Below are 20,987 nucleotides of genomic sequence, written 5' to 3'. Positions count from 1 at the left end.
CTATGACCCTCCTGTATCTGTATGTACTTTTCTGTTTAACTGGGATGTTGGATTTTTAATTTTAGTGACATTGCATTTCATATTGGTAATTCTCTATGAACACTCCTATAAATCTATTTTTAAAGTTTATTCTTCCTATACAAATGCAGTTATTTACATTTTTAATAGTTTTAGATATATGTGCTTATAGCATTTTTTCATATTCTTTTTCTTCTAATTTATAAGTTTAGGTTCTTGATCCTTCTGTTTATTGTAAATACTGATAGCTTATGAAAATATTGATAGCTCATGATAGCTCATGAAAGTTTATTTTTTAATTTTTATGTATTATAAACTCATCTTTAGCAGTGCTTATTCTTCTGTTCCTTTCCCTTCACTCCTAATCCATTCCCAGGGCAAATCCTATGTCCTGGGTGGTTTGGAGTCCAGTCCCCCAAGGATGTCCTAATCCCTGGGACTTATGAATATGTTACCTCACATGGTAAAGGAGACTGTGCAGATGTGATTAACAGTCTTGAGATGGGAGATTATGCTGGATAATCCTGGTGTACCCAGTGGAATCACCAAGGTCTTTGTGAGAGGGAATCTTTATATGAAGGTCCTTTGAGAGCCAGAGAAGGAGACATAACCACAAAACTGGAGACTGGAGTGATGTGCTTTAAAGATGGAAGGGGTTGGGGATGAGCCAAGGAACATAGGCGATTCCTAGGAACTAGAAAAGGCAAGGAAATGGATTCTTCCCTTGAGCCTCCAGGGGAGACTCAGACTTGCTGACTCCTTTATTTAGACCTGGTGAGTCTTCCAATCCCCAGAACTGTAAGATAATAAATTGGTGTCATTTTAAGACGTTAAATTTGTGATAAGTTGCACAGCTGCAATAGAGTGTTTTATATTTACTATGTGGGGTTACTGCTTATCAAAAACAAATCAGCAACTCAAAATATATATTTATCTGCACTTAATGAATATACCCATTTGCCTAGCAAATAGCCTTCAAGAAATATGTTCTAAGGGAAAAATTGCACATGACAGTTTGTAATGTATCTCAATGTGGATCTTTTTGGATTTAATATGACTGGAGTTCTTTGAGCTTCTTGAATTTATACATCCATTTATTTCCTCAGATTAGAAGTTTTTGTCCATTATTTCTTCAAATAAACTCTCTGCCTCTTTGTCTTCTGCAGCGTCTGTTGGGACTCCCACAATGCATATATCGGTCTCCTTCATGACGACCCACACATCCATAGGCTCTCTTCACTTTTCTTCATGCTTTTCGGATTTGATTTCAACAACCTGTCTTCAAACTCACAAGTTTTACATTTAATCCCTCTAGTAAATGTTTTCAGTTCCATTATTGTATTTTTCAGCTCTAGTATTTCTGTTCTTTTTTTTTTGAAAAATGTTTTTTCTCTTTGTTGATATTCTCATTTTGTGCTTGCATTATTTTCCTGATTTCATTTAGTTGTCATTCTTTTAGCTCACTGAGCCTCTTTATGACATTTTTTAAAATTTTTTATTTTTTTTATAAACATATATTTTTATCCCCAGGGGTACAGGTCTGTGAATCACCAGGTTTACACACTTCACAGCACTCACCAAAGCACACACCCTCCCCAATGTCCATAATCCCACTCCCTTCTCCAACCCCCCTCCCCCCAGCAGCCCTCAGTTTGTTTTGTGAGATTAAGAGTCACTTATGGTTTGTCTCCCTCCCGATCCCATCTTGTTTCATTGATTCTTCTTCTACCCACTTAAGCCCCCATGTTGCATCTCCACTTCCTCATATCAGGGAGATCATATGGCACGTGCACCCGAATGTTTATAGCAGCAATGTCCACAATAGCCAAACTATGGAAAGAACCTAGATGTCCATCAACAGATGAATGGATCAAGATGTGGTATATATACACAATGGAATACTATGCAGCCATCAAAAGAAATGAAATCTTGCCATTTGCGACAACATGGATGGAACTAGAGCGTATCATGCTTAGCGAAATAAGTCAAGTATGACATTTATTTTAAACTCTTTGTCAGACAGCTCATAGATCTTTATTTCTTTAGGGTTGGTTGGTTTCTAGAGTTTTATTTTATTCATTTGGTTGTCCCATGTATCCCTGTTTCTTTGTATGATTTGCATTTTTATTGTTGTCATTGAGACTTCGTTATTTAAATAACCAATGGCCCCTCCCAGTCTTACTGACTGGCTTTGTACAGTGGGTGGTGACGTTCACTGATTAGCCTAGCTAGAGGTTCTGGAACCTCTCAAACCTTTTCTGAGGATGTGTGTCTTCTTGGAGTTTGTGTGTGTGTGCTCTCAGTCATCCCAAAATCTCTAAACATTTTGTCCCTGTTTCTCAGAAGCCTGTAATCTTTGGAACCCCCCTGGCATCTGCTCTGGAACTGTGGCTTTAATGTGTCATGTGATCGTGTATGCTTGCAGTGGCTTTTTTTTTTTTTTTTGAGTGGCTTCTAAACAAAGCCACTATTCTAGTCAGTTCTGTGTGTCAGACAAGACAGATGCCAGCACCTCAGACATCAGATTGTTCTTTGTTAATTATCTGTTGACATTGTTAGAAATTTTTCCTTTTGCCATGCAGGTATTTTCGTTTATTTTTCTTTTATACCAAATTTTATCACTCATTTCTTTAGTGGACAGCTGAATTTTGTGTCATGCTTAGAAAGAACTATTCTCTTATAATGTTACTTAAAAAATTCCTATTTACTTTTAATTATTTTTATTTTTATTTCTACTTCTGTTTATGTCTTTATCCCATACTCTGTATGGAATTTATTTTTGGATTAAGAGGTGAGGTAATCACCCAATTTTAATTTTCTTAGATCCTACATAATTGTTTTAACACCATATATGGAACAATATTTTTTCTTATGAATTTAAAATGCTATCTTTTTCATGTAGGTATTTCATGCATGTTTGGTTCTGTTTCTGGTATCTCTTTTCTTTTATATTTATCTACTGGATTTTCATGTGTTTATGTTAGGTTGTTTGAATTATCATACTCTGTAGTAAGTTTTGATATCTGGCCCACTTCCTTTTTAGCATTTTCATGGCTATTGTTTTCTGTATAAATGTTACAACCAGCAAAGCTACTTAAAATACTTTCTTGGTATATTTATTCAGATCAAATGTCTAGATTAATTTAGGGAGAATTGACTTGATTAAAATATTAAAACTTCCTATTAAAATAAGAATTATCTATTCTTTTGTTTGTGTCTCAGTATATTCCAGCTTTCTTCACATAGATTTTTAAAGACTTTCATGAAAAATTTTACTGAAATACAAATTCATGGAGAAAAATGAACGTAAGGCAGCATGCTGAATTTCCACCAATGGGATACACATGTGACCAGTACTCAGATTTAGAAATAGCTCATCACCAGACCATAGAAACGCTCTGTGTTGCTCTCCCAGCCACTTTCCCACTAAAGGGACCCCTATCCTGACCTTTGGTGAAATAGATAAGCGTTTTTTGTTGTTGTTTTAGCATGTGTGCTTCATATAGAAGTAGTCATAAAATATATATCCCTTTGTCTGGCTTCTTCTTGTTTTTAACATTTTATATATGAGGGAGAGAGTGAGTGAGTGTGAGTGGTGGGGCAGAGGGAGAAGCAGACTCCCCGCAGAGCAGGGAGCTTGATCCAGAGCTCAACCCCAGGACCCTGGGATCATGACCTGAGCCGAAGGCAGACATTTAACCAATTGAGCCCCAGGTGCCCCTGTCTGGCTTCCTTTTCTCAACACTGTGTCTGTAGGGTTCTCATTGACACGAAGTGGCTCACTGAGTGACTATGTCACAAATAAACATTCTTTCCTGCTATTAGTGGCCATCTGGACAGTTTCAGTTTTTAGCACCAGAAGTGCAGCTTTTCTTTTAAAAGTGTTTCTTACAAGCCTCCTATGTAGAGGGTGGGCTTCCTTTTATCATATTTCTGTCTGTTATATGCGAATAGAGAGACATTAATATCACATGTTAATTACACGCCTGGCCCTCTATCCAAATACTTCCATTTTGAGTATTATTCATTTGACTTGTTTATATTTTTTTCCAGTTGTACAATGGAACCATCTGTAAATAATGATCATTTTGCTTTTTCTTTTCAATTGTTACATTTTGCATTTCATTCTCTTTGATAATTACATTGAATAATGTTCCCAAAGCAAGTAAAATAATACTAGCAATAGTGAAATTGGTGTAAATATTGCCAAGTCGTCTTCAGAAAAAATAATTGCACCTGTTTCTACTCTCATCGGCGATGCGCAGGTGTTTAATTTGTCACTGGAATATCTATTAAAGAGGCATCATGGAGACAGAGAGTGCTTGAGCTAGAAATGTGTTTATTTAGTGAGGTCACAAGGTCCACTCTGGACCTTCCTAGGTGAAAGAAGCACAGGGGAGTCAGAAGGAGGTGCACAGCTGAGCCTGGTGACGTGTGGGGCAGGGGAGAACAGGGCGTACCTCCCAAGCCTGGACTCCAGCCACTGACCTGGTGGTATTTCCAGGCTCAGCCAAGTCCCACGTGTGGCGCAGAGGGTAATGACTCTGTGGATCTGTCTTGAGGGGACTGTAATTGTTGAGGGGGGAGGAAAGTACTTTTCTCCAAGGCAAATGAGGCAGGGGATTTAGAGTAGGACAAAAGGTAAGACTAGATGCACTTCTCTTTCATTATCTGGGGAGCAACCCCACTGGGACTGGAGATTTGGGCTGCCAATTCTGGAAAAGATGGATTTAGATCTGCAATTAGTGGCTTTGGTATGGAGAGCTGGTCATTTCCTAGAGATCCCAGATCTGTGGGGGCCACTTGAGGTCCATGGACATAGCCTCAGATCTTGCACTGGCAGCAAATGGGGACGCAGCAGCTGGACTGGGAGCAGCAGGGTTTGCAGCAGCTGGACTGGGAGCAGCAGGGGACACAGCAGCTGGACTGGGAGCAGCAGGGCTTGCAGCAGCTGGACTGGGAGCAGCAGGGCTTGCAGCAGCTGGACTGGGAGCAGCAGGGGACACAGCAGCTGGACTGGGAGCAGCAGGGTTTGCAGCAGCTGGACTGGGAGCAGCAGGGTTTGCAACAGCTGGACTGGGAGCAGCAGGGCTTGCAGCAGCTGGACTGGGAGCAGCAGGGCTTGCAACAGCTGGACTGGGAGCAGCAGGGTTTGCAGCAGCTGGACTGGGAGCAGCAGGGTTTGCAGCAGCTGGACTGGGAGCAGCAGGGCTTGCAGCAGCTGGACTGGGAGCAGCAAGGCTTGCAGCAGCTGGACTGGGAGCAGCCACAGGAGCCACAGCCACCCTTGGAGCCCCCACAGGAGCCACAGCCCCCCTTGCAGCCCCCACAGGAGCCACAGCCCCCCTTGCAGCCCCCACAGGAGCCACAGCCCCCCTTGGAGCAGCCACAGGAGCCACAGCCCCCCTTGGAGCTCCCACACGAGCCACAGCCCCCCTTGGAACCCCCACAGGAGCCACAGCTGGAGCAGGAACAGGCTGGCACACAGCAGCACACGGGCTTGCAGCAGCAGACGGGCACACAGCAGCTGGAGCCACAGCCCCCACAGCTGGAGCCACAGCCCCCACAGCCGGAGCCGCAGCCCCCAGAACAGCCACAGCAGCTCATGGTTCTTGTGGGTTGAGGGTGGATCAGGTCAAAGGAGCAGGTGCAGAGGACAGGTGTTCAGGTGTGGAGCCTTCTGGGCTGGGAGCCCTTTATACACCTGCTCAGGGTCAGCTGAGATGCTGGGCACACGGCCACTTCCTCGTTTCTGCTTGTGCTATTTTTCTGGAGTGATGTCTTTTTTTGTACTTCAGGAATCCATGGCCCTCTGTTGGCTTTCAACCAACAGATGCCTTCCTAAGTGTCTAAATTTGTCTTTGACCTCATCTTGTTTATTTCCTGTAAAAAGAAACAATTCCAGGATTTATGATGCTTCTAGTTATCTTGTAGCAACATGTAACTGATGGATTCCAGGCTCTTTCTCACCTTTGCTGTAGTTTTTGGTACCCAAACTGTTCCCATATTTAATTTTAATATTTCATTTTTAAAAATGAGATCTTTGCAGAGACACATGCCTGGCTCAGTTAGTAGAGTAACTCTTGATCTTGGGATCATGAGTTGGAACCCCATGTTGGGTGTAGACATTATTTTAAAAATAAGTAAATAAATAAAAATGAGGTCTTTGCAAAGGCAACGGAAGCAAAAATAAACAAGTGGGATTGTATCAAACTGAAAAGCTTTTATACAGCCAAGGAAACCATCCACAAAATGAAAATGAAACATACTGAATGGGAGAAAATATTTGCAAATTGCTTATCCGATAAGGGATTAATATTGAAATATATAAAGAACTTATACAACTCAGTAAAGAACAATCTGATTCAGAAATGTGCAATTTTCCAAAGAAGACCTACAATTATCAAGAGACACATGAAAAGATGTTCAACATCGCTGACCATCAGGGAAATACAAATCAAAACCACAGTCAGGTATCACCCCACACCTATCAGAATACCTAGAATCAAAAAGACAAAAAACAGCAGGTGTTGGTAAGGATGCAGAGAAAGGGAACCCTCGTGTCCTATTGGTGGCAATGGAAGTTGGTGCAGCCTCTGTGGAAAAGAGTATGGAGGTTCCTCAAAAAATTAAGAATAGAATTACCATATGATCCAGTAATTCCACTTCTGGGTCTTTATCCAAATGAAATGAAAACACTAACTTGAAAAGATCCCTGCACCCCCATGTCCATTGGAGCACTATTGACAACAGCGAAGATATGGAAGCAGCCCGTGTCTGCTGAAGATGAACGGGTAGAGAGGATGTGGTGTACATCAACAATGGAATATTACTCAGCCATGAAAAGAAGGATATCTTGCCATTTTCAGCATCAGGGATGGACCCTGTGACCATCATGCTCAGTGAAATGAGATAGTGGGAGTAAAACACCATGTGATCTCACATACATGTGGGACTTAAAAACAACAACATTCCAAGAACAAGTCCACAGACACAGCGAAGAGACTGGTGGTTGCCCAGGTGGGGCTTGGGAGTGGGCAAGATGGGTGAAGGGGCAAAAGGTACCAACTTCAGTTGTGAAATAGGTAAGTCCTGTGCATGTGGCGGACAGCATGGCCGCCGGAGTCAACAGCCAACAGCCAACTGTGTCACATGTTTGGCTTTTTGGTTTGTTTTGGAGAAAGAGAGAGAGTGAGAGTGGGGGAATCTCCAGAAGACTCCCAGCTGAGCATGGAGCCCGACATGGGGTTCAGTCCCACCATCCTGAGATCATGACCTGAGCCAAACCAAGAATGGGATGTCCACCCCATGGAGCCGCCCAGGTGCCCCAGCAAGACTGTGCTGCCTATTTGAACACTGCTGAGAGGACTTCTTGAACGCTCCCACCATGAGAAACAGCCCTGTGACCGTGAGTGGTGATGGGTGTTGGTCACGCTACGATCACATCACAACAGGTACAAACACAGACCCGTTGTGCCGCACACTTGAAACCAAGACTGTGTTACGTATTGTACTGAAAGAACAATGTGGTCTTAGTTAAATACAAGTAGAGAATTCAAGAAGGAAACAAATCACCCATAACCCCAGGCCCAAGACCACTAAGATCTTGGTTGATCCCATGGAATTCTTTAAAAACAGACAGATCTCATGGTCTGTCATCTCACGTCCGGTGCGCTGTTGAGCTCCTGAAGTACAGGTTCTTCACCAACCAGATAAGAATTATCCGAGCCCTTGTCCTGGTGAATGTGAGCTGTCCCTGTTCAATAACGTGTGCCTGTGAATCCCAAGGTGTGCTTTCTGTCCTGCACGCTGGCTGGTGGCTCCCCTCACTCCCTCTGACCCACACTGCAGACATCTCCTGGGCCCCCTCTGCTGTCCCTTTGGACTGTGGCTCGCACGGGAGGACTTCCAGGTTAGCTTCTGCCCTCCATGTGGGGCCTCGAGCAGATTTCCCAATGGCCCCCATGGATGAAGACACCCCAGGGCCTGGCCTGTGCCTCTCTCTGCACCAGAGGTGGATGGCTGCACCATCACAAGCCACTGAAGGTTTGCACGACTGGAAGCTCGGTGGTGAGAAATGGGCACAGAGTGTGCAGTCACTCACGTCCCGTCTACGTGCCCTGGGGAGGGCGCCCACCTCAGAGGACCTCCCCATAGGCAGGTAGACAAGGCGGCCCATTCTGTGGGATGTCTTCCTCTTTGAACAGTCATTCCTGATTCTTTCTGCAGGACTGCCGTTGACACAGAGATGGAAGCCACATGGGGCTTCCTCCCATGGGGGTTGACCTGTCACACCATGGAGTGCCCCACCCACCCTTGTGCTGAGCCCTGTGCCTTCACTCTGTGGCTGGAGGTGGGGGTAAAAACTTGGGCTTGCTTCTGGCATCGGGGACCGGCTACGTGGGGTCTGCCAGGCTCCAGAAAGTGTTTGCCCACCACGGACCCTTCATGCGCCAGTGGGTGCACGTGCTCACGTGGCTCTAACGGCCAGTTGGGTTACAGCCTGGCTCTCCTGCAAAATCTGTCGGTGGGAGCCTGCTCACACCTGGAAGTTGTTTACTTAATGGTTGAACTCGACATGCCCAAATGTATGTGAAAATCCTACAAGGCTCAGCAAATGGTGTGTTTTAGAAGGTACGGCAACCTTGCCCCGCTTCAGAAGGAATGTTTTGAGGCTTCCTCAACCATGGGATCCATAGGAGCCACACCCGTGTTACAGGGTCTGCGCCTGTCCTCGAGTATGCCTGTGTCCCACTGTGGGGCTGTGGGGCTTCTCCTGGGGGGTGAAGTGTTTCTGCTGAGTCAGCTGACATGGTTCCATCATGGAGCAGTGCAGTGCCATGTTCCTGGACATGTGGACCATCGAAGCAGTCATGGAGAACATCAGGGTGGAGGCGTGGTCTCGTGTTGAGGGAAACAGCAGGAGTGTGTTACTGCCCTGATGATCTCCGCTGTGGGGACTGGAGGAGAAGACCTCTACCAGGTCAGTACTGCCCAGAAAAGCAGCTGTGAGTGACATCACCACACACTTGTTCAAATAACCCACAGCCTTTGTCTGAGACCCATCCGGATTTTGTATGGGTCAGACAGGAGAGGCCCACGAGGGAGGGCTGGGATCATTGGTCCTGCATCTTCCAGATCTGTCCTGGAGGCTCTGAGCTCTGGATTCCCCTGGGGAAGCCATGCTGACTTTGGTTTTGTGTTTGTGCACATGTGCATGTGCATGTGTGTGTGTGTGTGCGTGTGTGCATGTATGTGTGTGTGTGCGTGCACGTATTGGGGTAGTTCTGCTGGCTTTCATCTTGCTGCCACACTCTTGTTCTGGAAAGCAGTATGGAGATTCCGTCAGTAGTGTTTTCCTGTTATCTATTCCCCGTGGGCACGCAGACTCAGGATGGTTCGCAGACCCACGAGACCCACTCTAAGGCTTCCCAAGGCCACGACACATGCTTCTGCTGACTTCCGTGGGCCTTTACTCTGAGTAGTGCACCACTATAGTATTTGGGGCCCCGAGGACCAGCACTGATTTAAGGCTGGTATCTGGTGACCCTCTTGCCCTTTCTCTGGCCAGGCTGTGGACCCCTCCAGAGGGGCCGAGGAGAACAGCCATGCATGTCGCTGTCTGCAGGGCCCTCCTGCAGGGGGATCTGGCCTTGCTGCTGATCAGTGGGCTCCAGACCTGTGATGTGACTCAGGTTTAGGAACGCGGCCAGAGGCTGAAAATCTCCATCATGGTGCTTTGGGTGGTGTTTTTGCCACTGGACCTAGAGTTTTCCTGCTAATATAGATCAAGTAGCAGCTCAGTGGGCTGTCCAGCCCCAATCAGCTGCTCCTGCTATAAATGCCTGTGGTCAAAGCACACTCGGTCTCATCGGTCCCTGCCTGCAGATTCCTGGGGTGAGTGGAGCACTTGCCTCTGACAGCTAAGGGCTAGCTGGAGTCGCAAGGGCGTGAGGGGGCCTGGGATGCCTTTGGCGACCCCCACGGTAAATATCTCTGGCCAGAAGAGGACAGCCACAAAGAACTTTGCAAGGATGCCGAGACTCTCCTCACTAACACATTTCTTCATCCCTCAACAGGGACTCGGCCTCCTGACCTCACCAGATAGTGTTTTGTGGGGGAGAGGAGCAGACAAGTCATCCCTAATCGACCCCGAGAAATGTCCTCCTCTCCCTGGACCCCTGGACCCCTTCCCTTAGGGCGGGGGCTGGCAGTACAGCCTTCCATTTTCATCTGTCAAGTTTACTGGAGAACAGCCTTGCCTGTTCATTTACATAGTCTGTGGCTGGTTCTCACCTCAGTGGCCTGCTGACTTGTGAAGCCTGTGGCATGTCCCACCTGGCTCGTCACAAAAGAGGCTTGCCAGTGCAGGCTCTACCGTGTGCCCAGGAAGTCCTGGCAAGCCAGCCTTCCAACTGTGGGCACTTTGTGCAGTTTGGTCCTCTGCCACCCAGTCCAGGAGATGGCGGACGCCCTAACCCTGACCCTAACCCTTGTGCTTGAGCGCGTGTATTACAACTGTGATGCCAGGGGCACCCCCTTGGCCTGACCCTATTTGACTGGCTACCCTTGCTCACTCCAGCTTCCCAGACTCCCGGTAACACGACAGGCAGCATCTGGCCCCTTCCTGGTTTGCAGACGGACCCTCCCAGGACTCTTGCTCACTCCACCTGCACAGTCCTGGAGCTTCTCTCATTACTGTCACTGCTCTGCACCCTCACGTTCAGGCCTGAGTACGGCCTTTGCCAGCATTGCCCACGGGTTGGGGCGCCGTGCGGGCACGCCACCAACTCTGCATCTCAGGGTCTGTTTCCACTGTGGTTGCTGCTCTTGACTCTTGCACCGTAACATCGCAGCAATCACACACGGGATCATTCTGGAAACAAAAATCACCCATTGCTCCAAATCCCCCAACTACTGCATTCCAATGTTCCTGTGCAAATCCACTTGTTAAAAATAGAATTGTAGGAAAAGATGTGACAGGACTGTATGCAACCAACCCTGCTCTCTCATTCCAAACCATTGCAAGATCACAGAGGGGGTGACCTGGCTAGTAGAAAAAATGCCTGGGGTGGTTGAGCTCTGTGCACACTCAAGGTGGGGCTCTGTGTGGTGCGGCTGCCACACGTGCTACATGTGATTTTATGTTGCATTAACAGCCACACAGGCCTAGCCAAGGGGCAAATGATCCTCTCACCCTGGATTTATCAGTCCATATATTATTTTTTAAAACTATTTATTTATTTATTTACGTGAGCGAGCAAAGCAAGTGAGAGAGAGTATGAGTGGGGAGGAGAGGCAGAAGCACACTCCCCGCTGAGCAGGGAGCCCGAGGTGGGGCTTGAACCCAGGTCCCCGAGATCACGACCTGAGCTGGAAGCAGAGGCTTAACTGACTGAGCCCCCCAGGCGCCCCTAGTTTTAACAGACTTTTTAGAACAGTTTTAGAGTCGCAGGAAAATAGAGAGAAGTACAGCGAGGTGCTTCGCTTTCCCGCTCACAAGCCACGTGAGCGTCATGACTTAGGTTTATCTTGTCCTGGCCTCTCCCGGGTCAGAAGTGGCCACCCTCACCCATGGTGCTTCTGGTGACCCTCGCCGCCCCTGCCACTTGAAGGTGCCCCGGCCCCAGTCTGAATCCAGGGCGGGTCAGAGCAGGGACATGTTTCTCTGTTGGTGCCCACAAAGGCGGACTGACAAGCACCACTGCCGGTTTCCTTCCCTGCCTTCCTCTGCTCTTCATCCAGCCCCACGTCCCCCGGGGGACAGGAAGGTTTTACTTTCCCCAGAGTAGACCGCGGTACCGAAAATAAAGGTCAGAGTGGGGCAGAGGTTCACTCAAGACTTTGATGGTAGAAGTGGCGGCTCCTGCTCTTGAAAAAAGGGCATGCTTGCAACCTTACACACTTGCACACGTGGACATGCACACGCTTGCCACATAGGCACACCCACACACACTTGCACATGGTTGCACACATGCACGCACTCGCACACACACCCCTGCACGCACGCACAAGCCTGCACACACTGTCACATACACACTTACACATACTTGCACACGCACGCACACGCACACATCCACACACACATCTGGTGTCTGAGGGCTTCAGACTTTCAGATCTCGGGAGAAATGGGTTTCTGTGCGGAGAGCTCACTCTTCCCCTGATTAGAGAATGGCTTTTCTGGAGATGGTCTGTTTGCCTCCAAGACACAAGCAATTTCAGGGCATGATAGATGGATAATGTGGCATTTCCCATTTTGTTTTATTAAGATTTGAAAATATAAATCCCTTTAGAACAAACAGCAAACCATTAAACCAACTGATATTATCTTGTGATATTTATGCAAAATGATGTCTAAGACCAATGCAGAAGGTCACTTTGGGTTCCCTGTCTCAGGAACAAAGAGGCAGCCTTGTCTTCCCCTCAACTCCCCAGTCCAAAATTCTACCCCCAAACCTCGCCAGAGTGTTGGCTTGTCCCAACTCCTGCCTTGGCTGGTCCCTATCTCCCTGTGCTGTCTGGTTGCCCTCGTGGCTGTCGGGCCTTTGCTGTCCTCCAGCACCACAGTCCGGAGCGGCTCTGAGCAGGTGTCAGGCATGTTCTTTCCTGGGCCCCAGACGCTTGTGTGGTGCGTGCAGGGGTGCTGAGCACACCGTGTTCCCTGGAAGAGGGGGTTATTGGGTACCCTGCTGGGACCCAGAAAGTCCAAAGGGGGGGAACACTCCAGGGAGAGGTTGGAAGTGGGAGACTGACAGAAGCAGGAAGGAAAGAATCACACTATCGCTAAGACTTGTGGGGAACGGATACGTTTATTTAAAGGTCCAACAAGGTCAAGAATCTCAGAATTTTCATACCGCAACATGCGGGGAATGAGAGCACCAGGCGCTTTCCTCAGGGAGACGCCCAGGGGCTGGGGCCGGGGTAGGAGAAGTCATCAGAATGTCCTGGTAGGTTGTGGTGACCGGGAGATGGAGTTGTTGAGAGCCTTCCCAGATAAGATGACAGGTGGCAAGGGAGACAGGCCCCTCTCAGGTGTTGTGGGCTGTTCGTGCCCCAAACACATCTGCTTCTGATTCCAGGAAACAGCAGGCCAGGGCTGTGACTCAGGGGTTTGAGATGGAGTACTGAGTTCTGCCCAGGGCACTGGATCTATAGCCAGCGGGGGTGTGTGCTGACCAATCAGATCTTGCGCTGACAGCAAATGGGGACACAGCAGCTGGACTGGGAGCAGCAGGGCTTGCAGCAGCTGGACTGGGAGCAGCAGGGGACACAGCAGCTGGACTGGCAGCAGGATGACCCACAGCCTGAAGAGCAGCAACAGGGTTTGCAACAGCTGGACTGGGAGCAGCCACAGGAGCCACAGCCACCCTTGGAGCCTCCACAAGAGCCACAACCCCCCTTGCAACCCCCACAAGAGCCACAGCCCCCCTTGCAACCCCCACAAGAGCCACAGCCACCCTTGGAGCCCCCACAGGAGCCACAGCCCCCCTTGGAGCAGCCACAGGAGCCACAGCCCCCCTTGGAGCCCCCACAGGAGCCACAGCCACCCTTGGAGCCCCCACAGGAGCCACAGCCCCCCTTGGAGCAGCCACAGGAGCCACAGCCCCCCTTGCAGCCCCCACAGGAGCCACAGCCCCCCTTGGAGCAGCCACAGGAGCCACAGCCCCCCTTGGAGCTCCCACACGAGCCACAGCCCCCCTTGGAACCCCCACAGGAGCCACAGCTGGAGCAGGAACAGGCTGGCACACAGCAGCACACGGGCTTGCAGCAGCACACGGGCACACAGCAGCCCCCACAGCCGGAGCCACAGCCCCCACAGCTGGAGCCGCAGCCCCCACAGCTGGAGCCGCAGCCCCCACAGCCGGAGCCACAGCCCCCACAGCCGGAGCCACAGCCCCCGGAACAGCCACAGCAGCTCATGGTTCTGGTGGGTTGAGGGTGGATCAGGTCAGAGGAGCAGGTGCAGAGGACAGGTGCTCAGGTGTGGAGACTTCTGGGCTGCGGCCCTTTATACACCTGCTCAGGGTCAGGTGAGGTGCTGGACACACAGTCACTTCCTGGTTCCTGTTTGTGCCACTTTCCAGCAGAAAAATTCCAAGTATTTTTTAGAATTTAATAATGCACACGTTCTGGTATTCCCGAGCACCCCTGTTGTGTTCCGCACATCCCCAGCACATGGCTTCCATCCCCTGACAAGGCTCCTGTCTCGGGTTTTGTCGGGAGACAGAAGCAGAGCCTCAGGGCCCTATTGGTTGTCACCCCGACACAGCTCTTGACTCTGTGTGGAGCCTAAACAGTCTTGACAGAATCCTAAACAGCACGTGAGAGGTGGGAGGGGTGGGCTCAGGGTGTGGGCAGCGGGGGAAGCCAGAAACCACCGTGGCGGTGGGGAGCAGGGCTGTGTCCCTCCTGCTCACCTGGGGGCAGCAGGGGCCTGTGGGGATTCGGAGCAGGTGGCACCCGGGGTTCTGGCTGGGACCTGGTGCAGAGCCTGGGCCATTTGCAGCCCTTCTGGAGCTGCGCTAACATAGTTGTCCTCTGAGTTCCGTTGCTGGGCGCGGTCTCCTCTCCCGTACTCCCAGTGTGGGCAGCGGCCGGAGTTTTCCTGGGAATCAGGATCGGTCACTGCAGTCAGTACAAAGCCTCCCGGCTGCCTGTTGACTCCGAGGCATGAGGGGCCCAAAGTGGCAGACTGGCCACCTGAAGCTTCAGTCCAGGGGAAGGGCTGTGTGTCCCAGGGGGGAGCATTTCTCCCTCTGGATCTAAGACCTTTCCACCAGCAGAGCACAAGGTCATGGGGTTTGGAAACAAACATTTTGCTAGTGGGTTCGTAGTGAAAATAGTGGGGAAGCCTGTGGTGGCAAAAGCGACCTGTGTGTCTAGGGCGACTCTCTTCGCAGGGGTGGCGTCTGGCGGCTCCGTCCGGCCTCCCCGCCGTCCCGCTCCAGGTGGAACACGTGCGAGCGCGTTTCGATTGCTCGAGGTCTTGAAATTCCACAGCTCTTGGATGTTCTGTTCCGTGTCCCCAGACGTTTTTCTTCTCTTTCAGTTTGGGAACTTTCTCTCTCTCTCCTTTTCTTTCTTTCTCTCTTTCTTTCTTAAAGATTTTTATTTATTTATTTGGAAGGGAGAGCAGAGTGCGAGCGAGCGAGCCGTTGAGCACGGTGGGAAGGGCAGAGGGAGAGCGAGGGGGACGCAGGCGCCCCGCTGAGCAGGGAGCCCGACAGGAGGCTCGCGCCCAGGACCCGGATCATGACCTGAGCCGAAGGCAGACGCTTCACAGACCGAGCCCTCCAGGGGCCCCCAGTTTGGGAGGTTTCTACTGACCTGCCTCTGGGTTCATGGATTCTTTCCGCATTGTGTCTGGTCTACTGAGGAGCCCATCAAGGATTTTCATTTCTGTCTCGGGGTACTTGATCTCAGCTTTTCTCTGATTCTTTCTCAGGATTTCCTCCTGGAGCTCACGTCTGCCCGCTTGCTCTTGCCTGTCTCCTTGCAGCACGACCAGCCTCCTTTTCTGTTCATTTCAAAATCCCGGTCATGTCTGCGTCCAACTCGGGCGCTTGCTCTGTGTCTTCCCGCTACGCTGTTTGCCTTCTAGTCTGCCTTGTAACTATGTGTTGAGAGCCAGACGTGACGTACCAGGTGGATGGAATTGTGGTAAACAGGCCCATAGGGGTGTGTTAATAAGGTGTGTGTGGGGGAAGTGTCCTGAGTCTCTCAGTGAGCAGGCCCGTGACCTTTACACATGTGTCTGAGTTGCTCCTCCTCCCAGCCAGCTGGTTGTGAGGACTGGGGCTGGAGCTGGGCCCTTCCCTCCCTCCAGATCCCTTGGGCTCTGAGAAAACCCCAGCAAGGTTAGGCTTGGTAAAATGATTTATCCTGAGGGCAGACCGCATGGAGAACAGAGTTCTCTGGCATGTTTCAAAGTGTCTACTCCAATCCTCTCTGGCCAAAAGCACGAGGGAATCTTGGTTGTGTCCACGTGGAGTTCATAGCTCTCGGACACGTCAGCACTGTGGCACTGGTTCCCACAGAGTCTCTGCTTCCATAAGTCGTGATTCCCTGTCTCTCCAGGTACTAGTGGCAGCCGTGTGCCCAGGGACCTCTGTTCTCCGGTGGGTCTGTCGCAGGGTGTTGGTTTTCAGGTCAACGTTTTCTTGTGAGGTTGAAAGTGACCACTTCCAAACTCCCTACATGTCCGACTGAAGGGGTTTCCCTCTGTAAGACACTTTAAAATCCCCTAAAAATTGAAGACTCTTTTACTGTGTAATGTATATGGGCCAGATAAATATAGCCTTTGAATATAGTAAACACCAACTTATTCTAAATATGTCAGTACTGCCTTTAAATTTACTTACGGTTACTTACAATTTTTACCTTCAAAGTCTGAAGTCAGTGACTTAACTACACACCTTCCGTGGAAACCGCGGGGTGATTTGGTATGTTTACTATACGGGTTATTCCAAAACAAAGTCATAGGACATGGATTTTAAAATTGAGATATAATTCATATATGACAAAGTAACCGTTTAGTGTATACGATTCAGTGGTTTTTAGTAGATTCACAAAGTAATACAGCTACTACTCCCATCTCCTTCCAGACATTTTCATCACCCCCAAAGAAACCCCGAATGTTAGCAGGTAGCCTCCACTCCTCCATTCCCACCCAGTCCCCCCAGAATGCTAACCTTCCTCCTGGCTTTGTGGATTCACCTACTTTGGACATTTCACATAAATGGGGTTATATGTGGCCTTTTGTGTCTGTCTTCTTTCCCTCGGCATAGTTTCTTTGAGTTTATGTTATAGCATGGATCAGAACTTTGTAGCTCTTTAGGGCTAAGTAATATTCCGTCGTGGGCTATACCCCATTCTGTTGATCCACGCCTCCGTTGGTAGGCATGTGGGCATTTCCGCTTTGTGGCAGCTGGGAGCCGTGCCGCTATGAACATTACTGCGCGAGTTTTTGCGTGACTTCGGTTTTCAGATCTCTTGGGGATGTCTAGCAGTGGAACTTCTGAGTCCTATGGTAACTCTGTGTAACATTTGCGGAGCTGCCGCAAGAGTTCCAGTTTCTCCGCACCCTCACCAACATTCGTTATTTCTGACTTTTTGATCATTGCCGTCCAAGGCAGTGTGAGTGGGACCTCCCTGGGTTCTGACCGGCACATCCTGCTTCCTAATAATGTTCAGCATTTTTTATTGGCTTATTATCTATTTGTGTGTCTTCCTGGAAAAATGCCTATTCAAAACCTTTACTAAATTTTTAATTGGATTATTTGTCTTAAAAACAGGTTTTTAGAGTAGTAAGAGTTTTGTGTATTCTAAATATAAGCCAGTTGAGAAATGTGTGATTTGCAAATATTTTCTCCCCTCTGTAGGCTGTCTTTTCATTTTTTTGACAGTGTTCTTTGAATCACAAGATTTTAAATTTTGATGGAGTCAAATTTATCTGATTTTTTTTTTCTTGTGCTTTTGATGTCACATCTCAGAGCCATTGCCTGATCTAAGGTCGCAAGGACCTAGCTTATGTTTTCTTCTGAGAGTCTTGTGGTTTATAGTTTTTAAAAATTTTATTTATTTATTTATTTGAGAGAGAGAGAGAGAGAAAGCATGAGCAGAGGGAGGGAGAGAGAGAAGCAAGCTCCCCACTGAGCAGGGAGCCTGACTCGGGGCTCGATTCCAGGACCCAGAGATCATGACCTGAGCTAAAGGCAGAGGCTTAAGTGACGGAGCCCCCAGGGGCCCCTGTGGTGTATAGTTTCAACTTTTATGATTAAGTACTTGATCCAGGTAGAGGGTTTGTTGTGGTTGTTGCTGCTTTTATATAGGATGGGAGGTGAAGATCCAACTTCCTCCCCGTGACGGTGGGTATCTCGTTGTGTCAGTGCCATCTGTGAACAAGAGGCTCCACGGAGTGTTCTGGGACGTTTGTGGACGATCCGTGGGACGTAACTCACCATCTCTGCACTCTCAGTTCCATTGCACTGGTCCGTGCGTTTGTCCTCAGGGCAGCAACGCAGCACCCCAGCTAGCGCCACCCTGAAGCACACTTCGAAACTGGGAGCGATGACCTCCCCACCTTTTTTTTTTCCAGGACTGTTTTGATTATCTGAAATTCCTTGAATTTTCATCAGTTGTAGGATCAGATTGTCAGTTTCTGCAAAAAGCAACTGGGATTTTGGTAGGGGTTGCGTTCGGTCCGCCAATCCGGTTGAGGAAGATTGTCGTTTCAACAATGTTACATCTCCCGGTATGTGGATGCGGGTGCCTTTCTGCTTACCTTGGTCTTCGATGTCTCTCAATGGTGTTTCGCAGTTTTCAGTATGCAAGTCCATGAAGTGTGGTGTCAGCGGTGGGTCCGGTCGCTGCCCTGTATCAGGTTGAGGAGCTCCCCTTGTGTTCGTCCCTGGGCTAAACCAAAGCTGTGGCATCCGGGACCCGGAGCCCAGAGACAGAGAGCTCGTGCCCCTGCGCTGAGCCACACTGTCTCCGGCCCCAGATGCGTTCTGCTTCGCCTTTCGTCCTACGGAACACGTCGGGAGCACAGGTTGCTTTCGCCTCACTTGCCTCTCTGTGGACTTGACTCGTGCGCTGGGGCTTGGGTGGGCACAGAGATCACACGCTGGATCCCTTCTGAGGACGGTCGTCTCCTGCGGAAGGAGCCGTGTCCACCACTCCGACAAACACAGACGCTGAATCCCACCTCGGCTCGGCGGGATCTCCCTCTACGCCGACGAGAGGACTTTTTCCATTCACTCTTCCTATAAGGGCCTATTTAGCCAGAGGGATTCCATCTTGGGTTAAACAGTGATTTTGTAGTTTACGCAGTAGAACGAAAACTGACCCTGCCCCCTATCAGGGACTTACTTACTTAAAAGCAAGCCCGGGAAACCAGTCCCAGGTAACAAAGCCCAAACACAAGGGTGTGTCAGGCCAGGTGGAGAGGTATCCAGTCATGGGGGCGCATACTGTCTCCCTAGCTACCAAGGAGTGTGGGTCCCTCCTTTTGGGTGCCAGTTCGGACCAAGGTGATAGGCCAGTGCAAATGTCTACTAGGGTAAATTGTAGTTCAATTGGCCCCCGTGTGTGACCTAGCATGACTGTGCAGCTTTCTCTGTGTTACAGTCTCATTGGCCGCCTGTGAGTGACCAGGCCCAACCACATGGCCTTTGCCCTTAAAGGTTAGTCTGTGAGGCAGGGAGGGGTCGCTCTCTCTGTAGGGGACAAGCTCCCTTGTGTCCCCTCCGGGCAGTGCCCGCCACCCCTGCTGTCCCAGGAGCGCGCGGGGAGATGTCGCTTCTGCAGCGTCTTGCGTCCGCGGAATCCCAGGCACTTCTCTCCCGCGAGCGTCTTCTTCGTCTCGGAAGGTCTCCGAGCTTCCCGCGGGCTGCGTCCCCACGCCTCCCAGCTGTCCTAACCTCTCGCAGCACCGGTTCTGCCTCCACAGCTCAGCTCCGACCCCGGGCCCCGCGGACCCCTTTCCGCAGCTGCGGCCGGACGCGCCTCCAGGCAGACAGCGGCGACGGCACCGGCTCCCTCTGCTTCCAGCTGCCCACGTCGCGGCACACTCAGTGCCGGCATTCCGGAACAACGTCGTGCACAAATCAGTGACATTGATTATATGGGCGAAGGTGGCGAAGTGTCCCCACGGTTCAGTCTGGGGACCGTCTCCTCCCCGCCGTGAGATCCCGGACGCTCCTGTGCTTGGCTCCTCTTCCCGCCACCGGCCCAGGACAGTGAGAGACCCCCCGGGTCTGGGCAGCCGCCCCCCGGGGGCGATTTCCGGAAGCAGGACGTTAGGTGCTCACTGCGTCCAGCTTCCTTTGCCGAACCGGGGGTCTGCGGTGCCGGCCTGCTGCCGCGCTCCCCACGGCCCGCGGGGCTTGCTGCTGTGTGGGGACAGGACAACCTGTTCCCCCGCGGGCGACAGGCGACGGTTGCGTCGCTCCTGCTCTTGGGCTCTTTGGTTAGTGAACGCTCGTGCGCAGACCCTGGTGTGGTTGTGTGTTTCCTTCTGGGAAGGTTCCTCGCTCTGCAACGCGTGAGTCTCACGGTAAATGCATGTTTGACTCTTCGAGAATTCATAAAACTCGTCGTCCACGTCGGCTGCCCCACGGACACTCCGGCCAGCGGCGTGCAGCCCGGCCTGTCTCCGTGAGCTGCCCGCACCTGCTCCTGCCCGTCTCCCGGACCGCGGCCGCGCTGCTGGGTGCGAGACGGTGTCTTGCTTCCGTTTTCAATTCCAAAAAGGCCAGCGCGGTCCGGCCTCCTTCCCGGGGCGTTATCCATGCACACGTCCTCTCCGGGGCCGTGTCTGTGTCAATATTTCGTCCGTTCTCCGCTGGGTCGCTTGTGTTCTTATGAATGAGGTGAAGACTGCTTTGTCTGGATACTCCTTCCCGTTCCGTGTCTCGCCTCGGGGCTCCATCCATACCCTGACCCTTTAAGAATCAATTCCTCTTTAAAGAAATCAGTCCTGGGCCGGTCAGGCGGTCAGTCAGGCACGGTCGCCAACGACTCCAGCCCGACGGCAACCAGCAGGGACCGTGCCTCATCTGCACTACACGTCTCCGGGGTGGGGGTGGGGGTCAGTTGCTTTTTTCTCTTCTTTGGTAGCAAATGCTGTGTTTTCAATAGTTGTCTTTTTTCGGATGTCCGTATTCTTTCTCTGTGATATCATTTCCCCCGAGAGAGGCTGGAGGTGACACTCATTCTCATGGAGGACAGCATGAAAGACCGTCACTCTCATCAACTAAAATGACTCAAACTACAAGAGCAGAGATGTTGTGGGGAACCCGCCAAAGAGGCGGGGACACAAGAAAATAAAAACTCACTAAACTCCAGGGGAAAAGAGCCCCAGGGCAGCTCTTGTGCCTGTCGGGGGTTCAGTGGCCAAAGTGCCCCAGACAGAGGCCAGAGGGACGAGCAGAGCCGCTAAGAAATTCTTAAGAAGTTTCTGTGGGCCG

General features: G+C 50.2%; 2 protein-coding genes across 2 annotated transcripts; both read left to right on the top strand.

The window, feature by feature from the left end:
* Positions 1-4,275: 4,275 nt before the first annotated feature.
* Positions 4,276-8,502, top strand: LOC123394871 (foot protein 1 variant 1-like). The gene is made up of 4 exons (XM_045089711.1): positions 4,276-4,283; positions 4,847-5,044; positions 5,375-5,652; positions 8,372-8,502. The coding sequence occupies exons 1-4, from the start codon at positions 4,276-4,278 to the stop codon at positions 8,500-8,502; spliced, it is 615 nt and encodes a 204-aa protein (XP_044945646.1).
* Positions 8,503-8,840: 338 nt separating this feature from the next.
* On the top strand, positions 8,841-19,632 carry LOC123394870 (arginine/serine-rich protein 1-like). The gene is made up of 5 exons (XM_045089704.1): positions 8,841-8,906; positions 9,590-9,684; positions 13,217-13,366; positions 13,637-13,965; positions 19,469-19,632. The coding sequence occupies exons 1-5, from the start codon at positions 8,841-8,843 to the stop codon at positions 19,630-19,632; spliced, it is 804 nt and encodes a 267-aa protein (XP_044945639.1).
* Positions 19,633-20,987: the final 1,355 nt, after the last annotated feature.

The sequence above is a fragment of the Mustela putorius genome, unplaced genomic scaffold (assembly GCF_011764305.1).
Source record: "Mustela putorius furo isolate JIRA1106 unplaced genomic scaffold, ASM1176430v1.1 tig00000127_pilon_pilon_pilon, whole genome shotgun sequence".
NCBI classification, from domain to species: domain Eukaryota; kingdom Metazoa; phylum Chordata; class Mammalia; order Carnivora; family Mustelidae; genus Mustela; species Mustela putorius.
The sequence above is the reverse complement of the archived record's forward strand: the minus strand, read 5'-3'. Positions and strand labels throughout refer to the sequence as shown.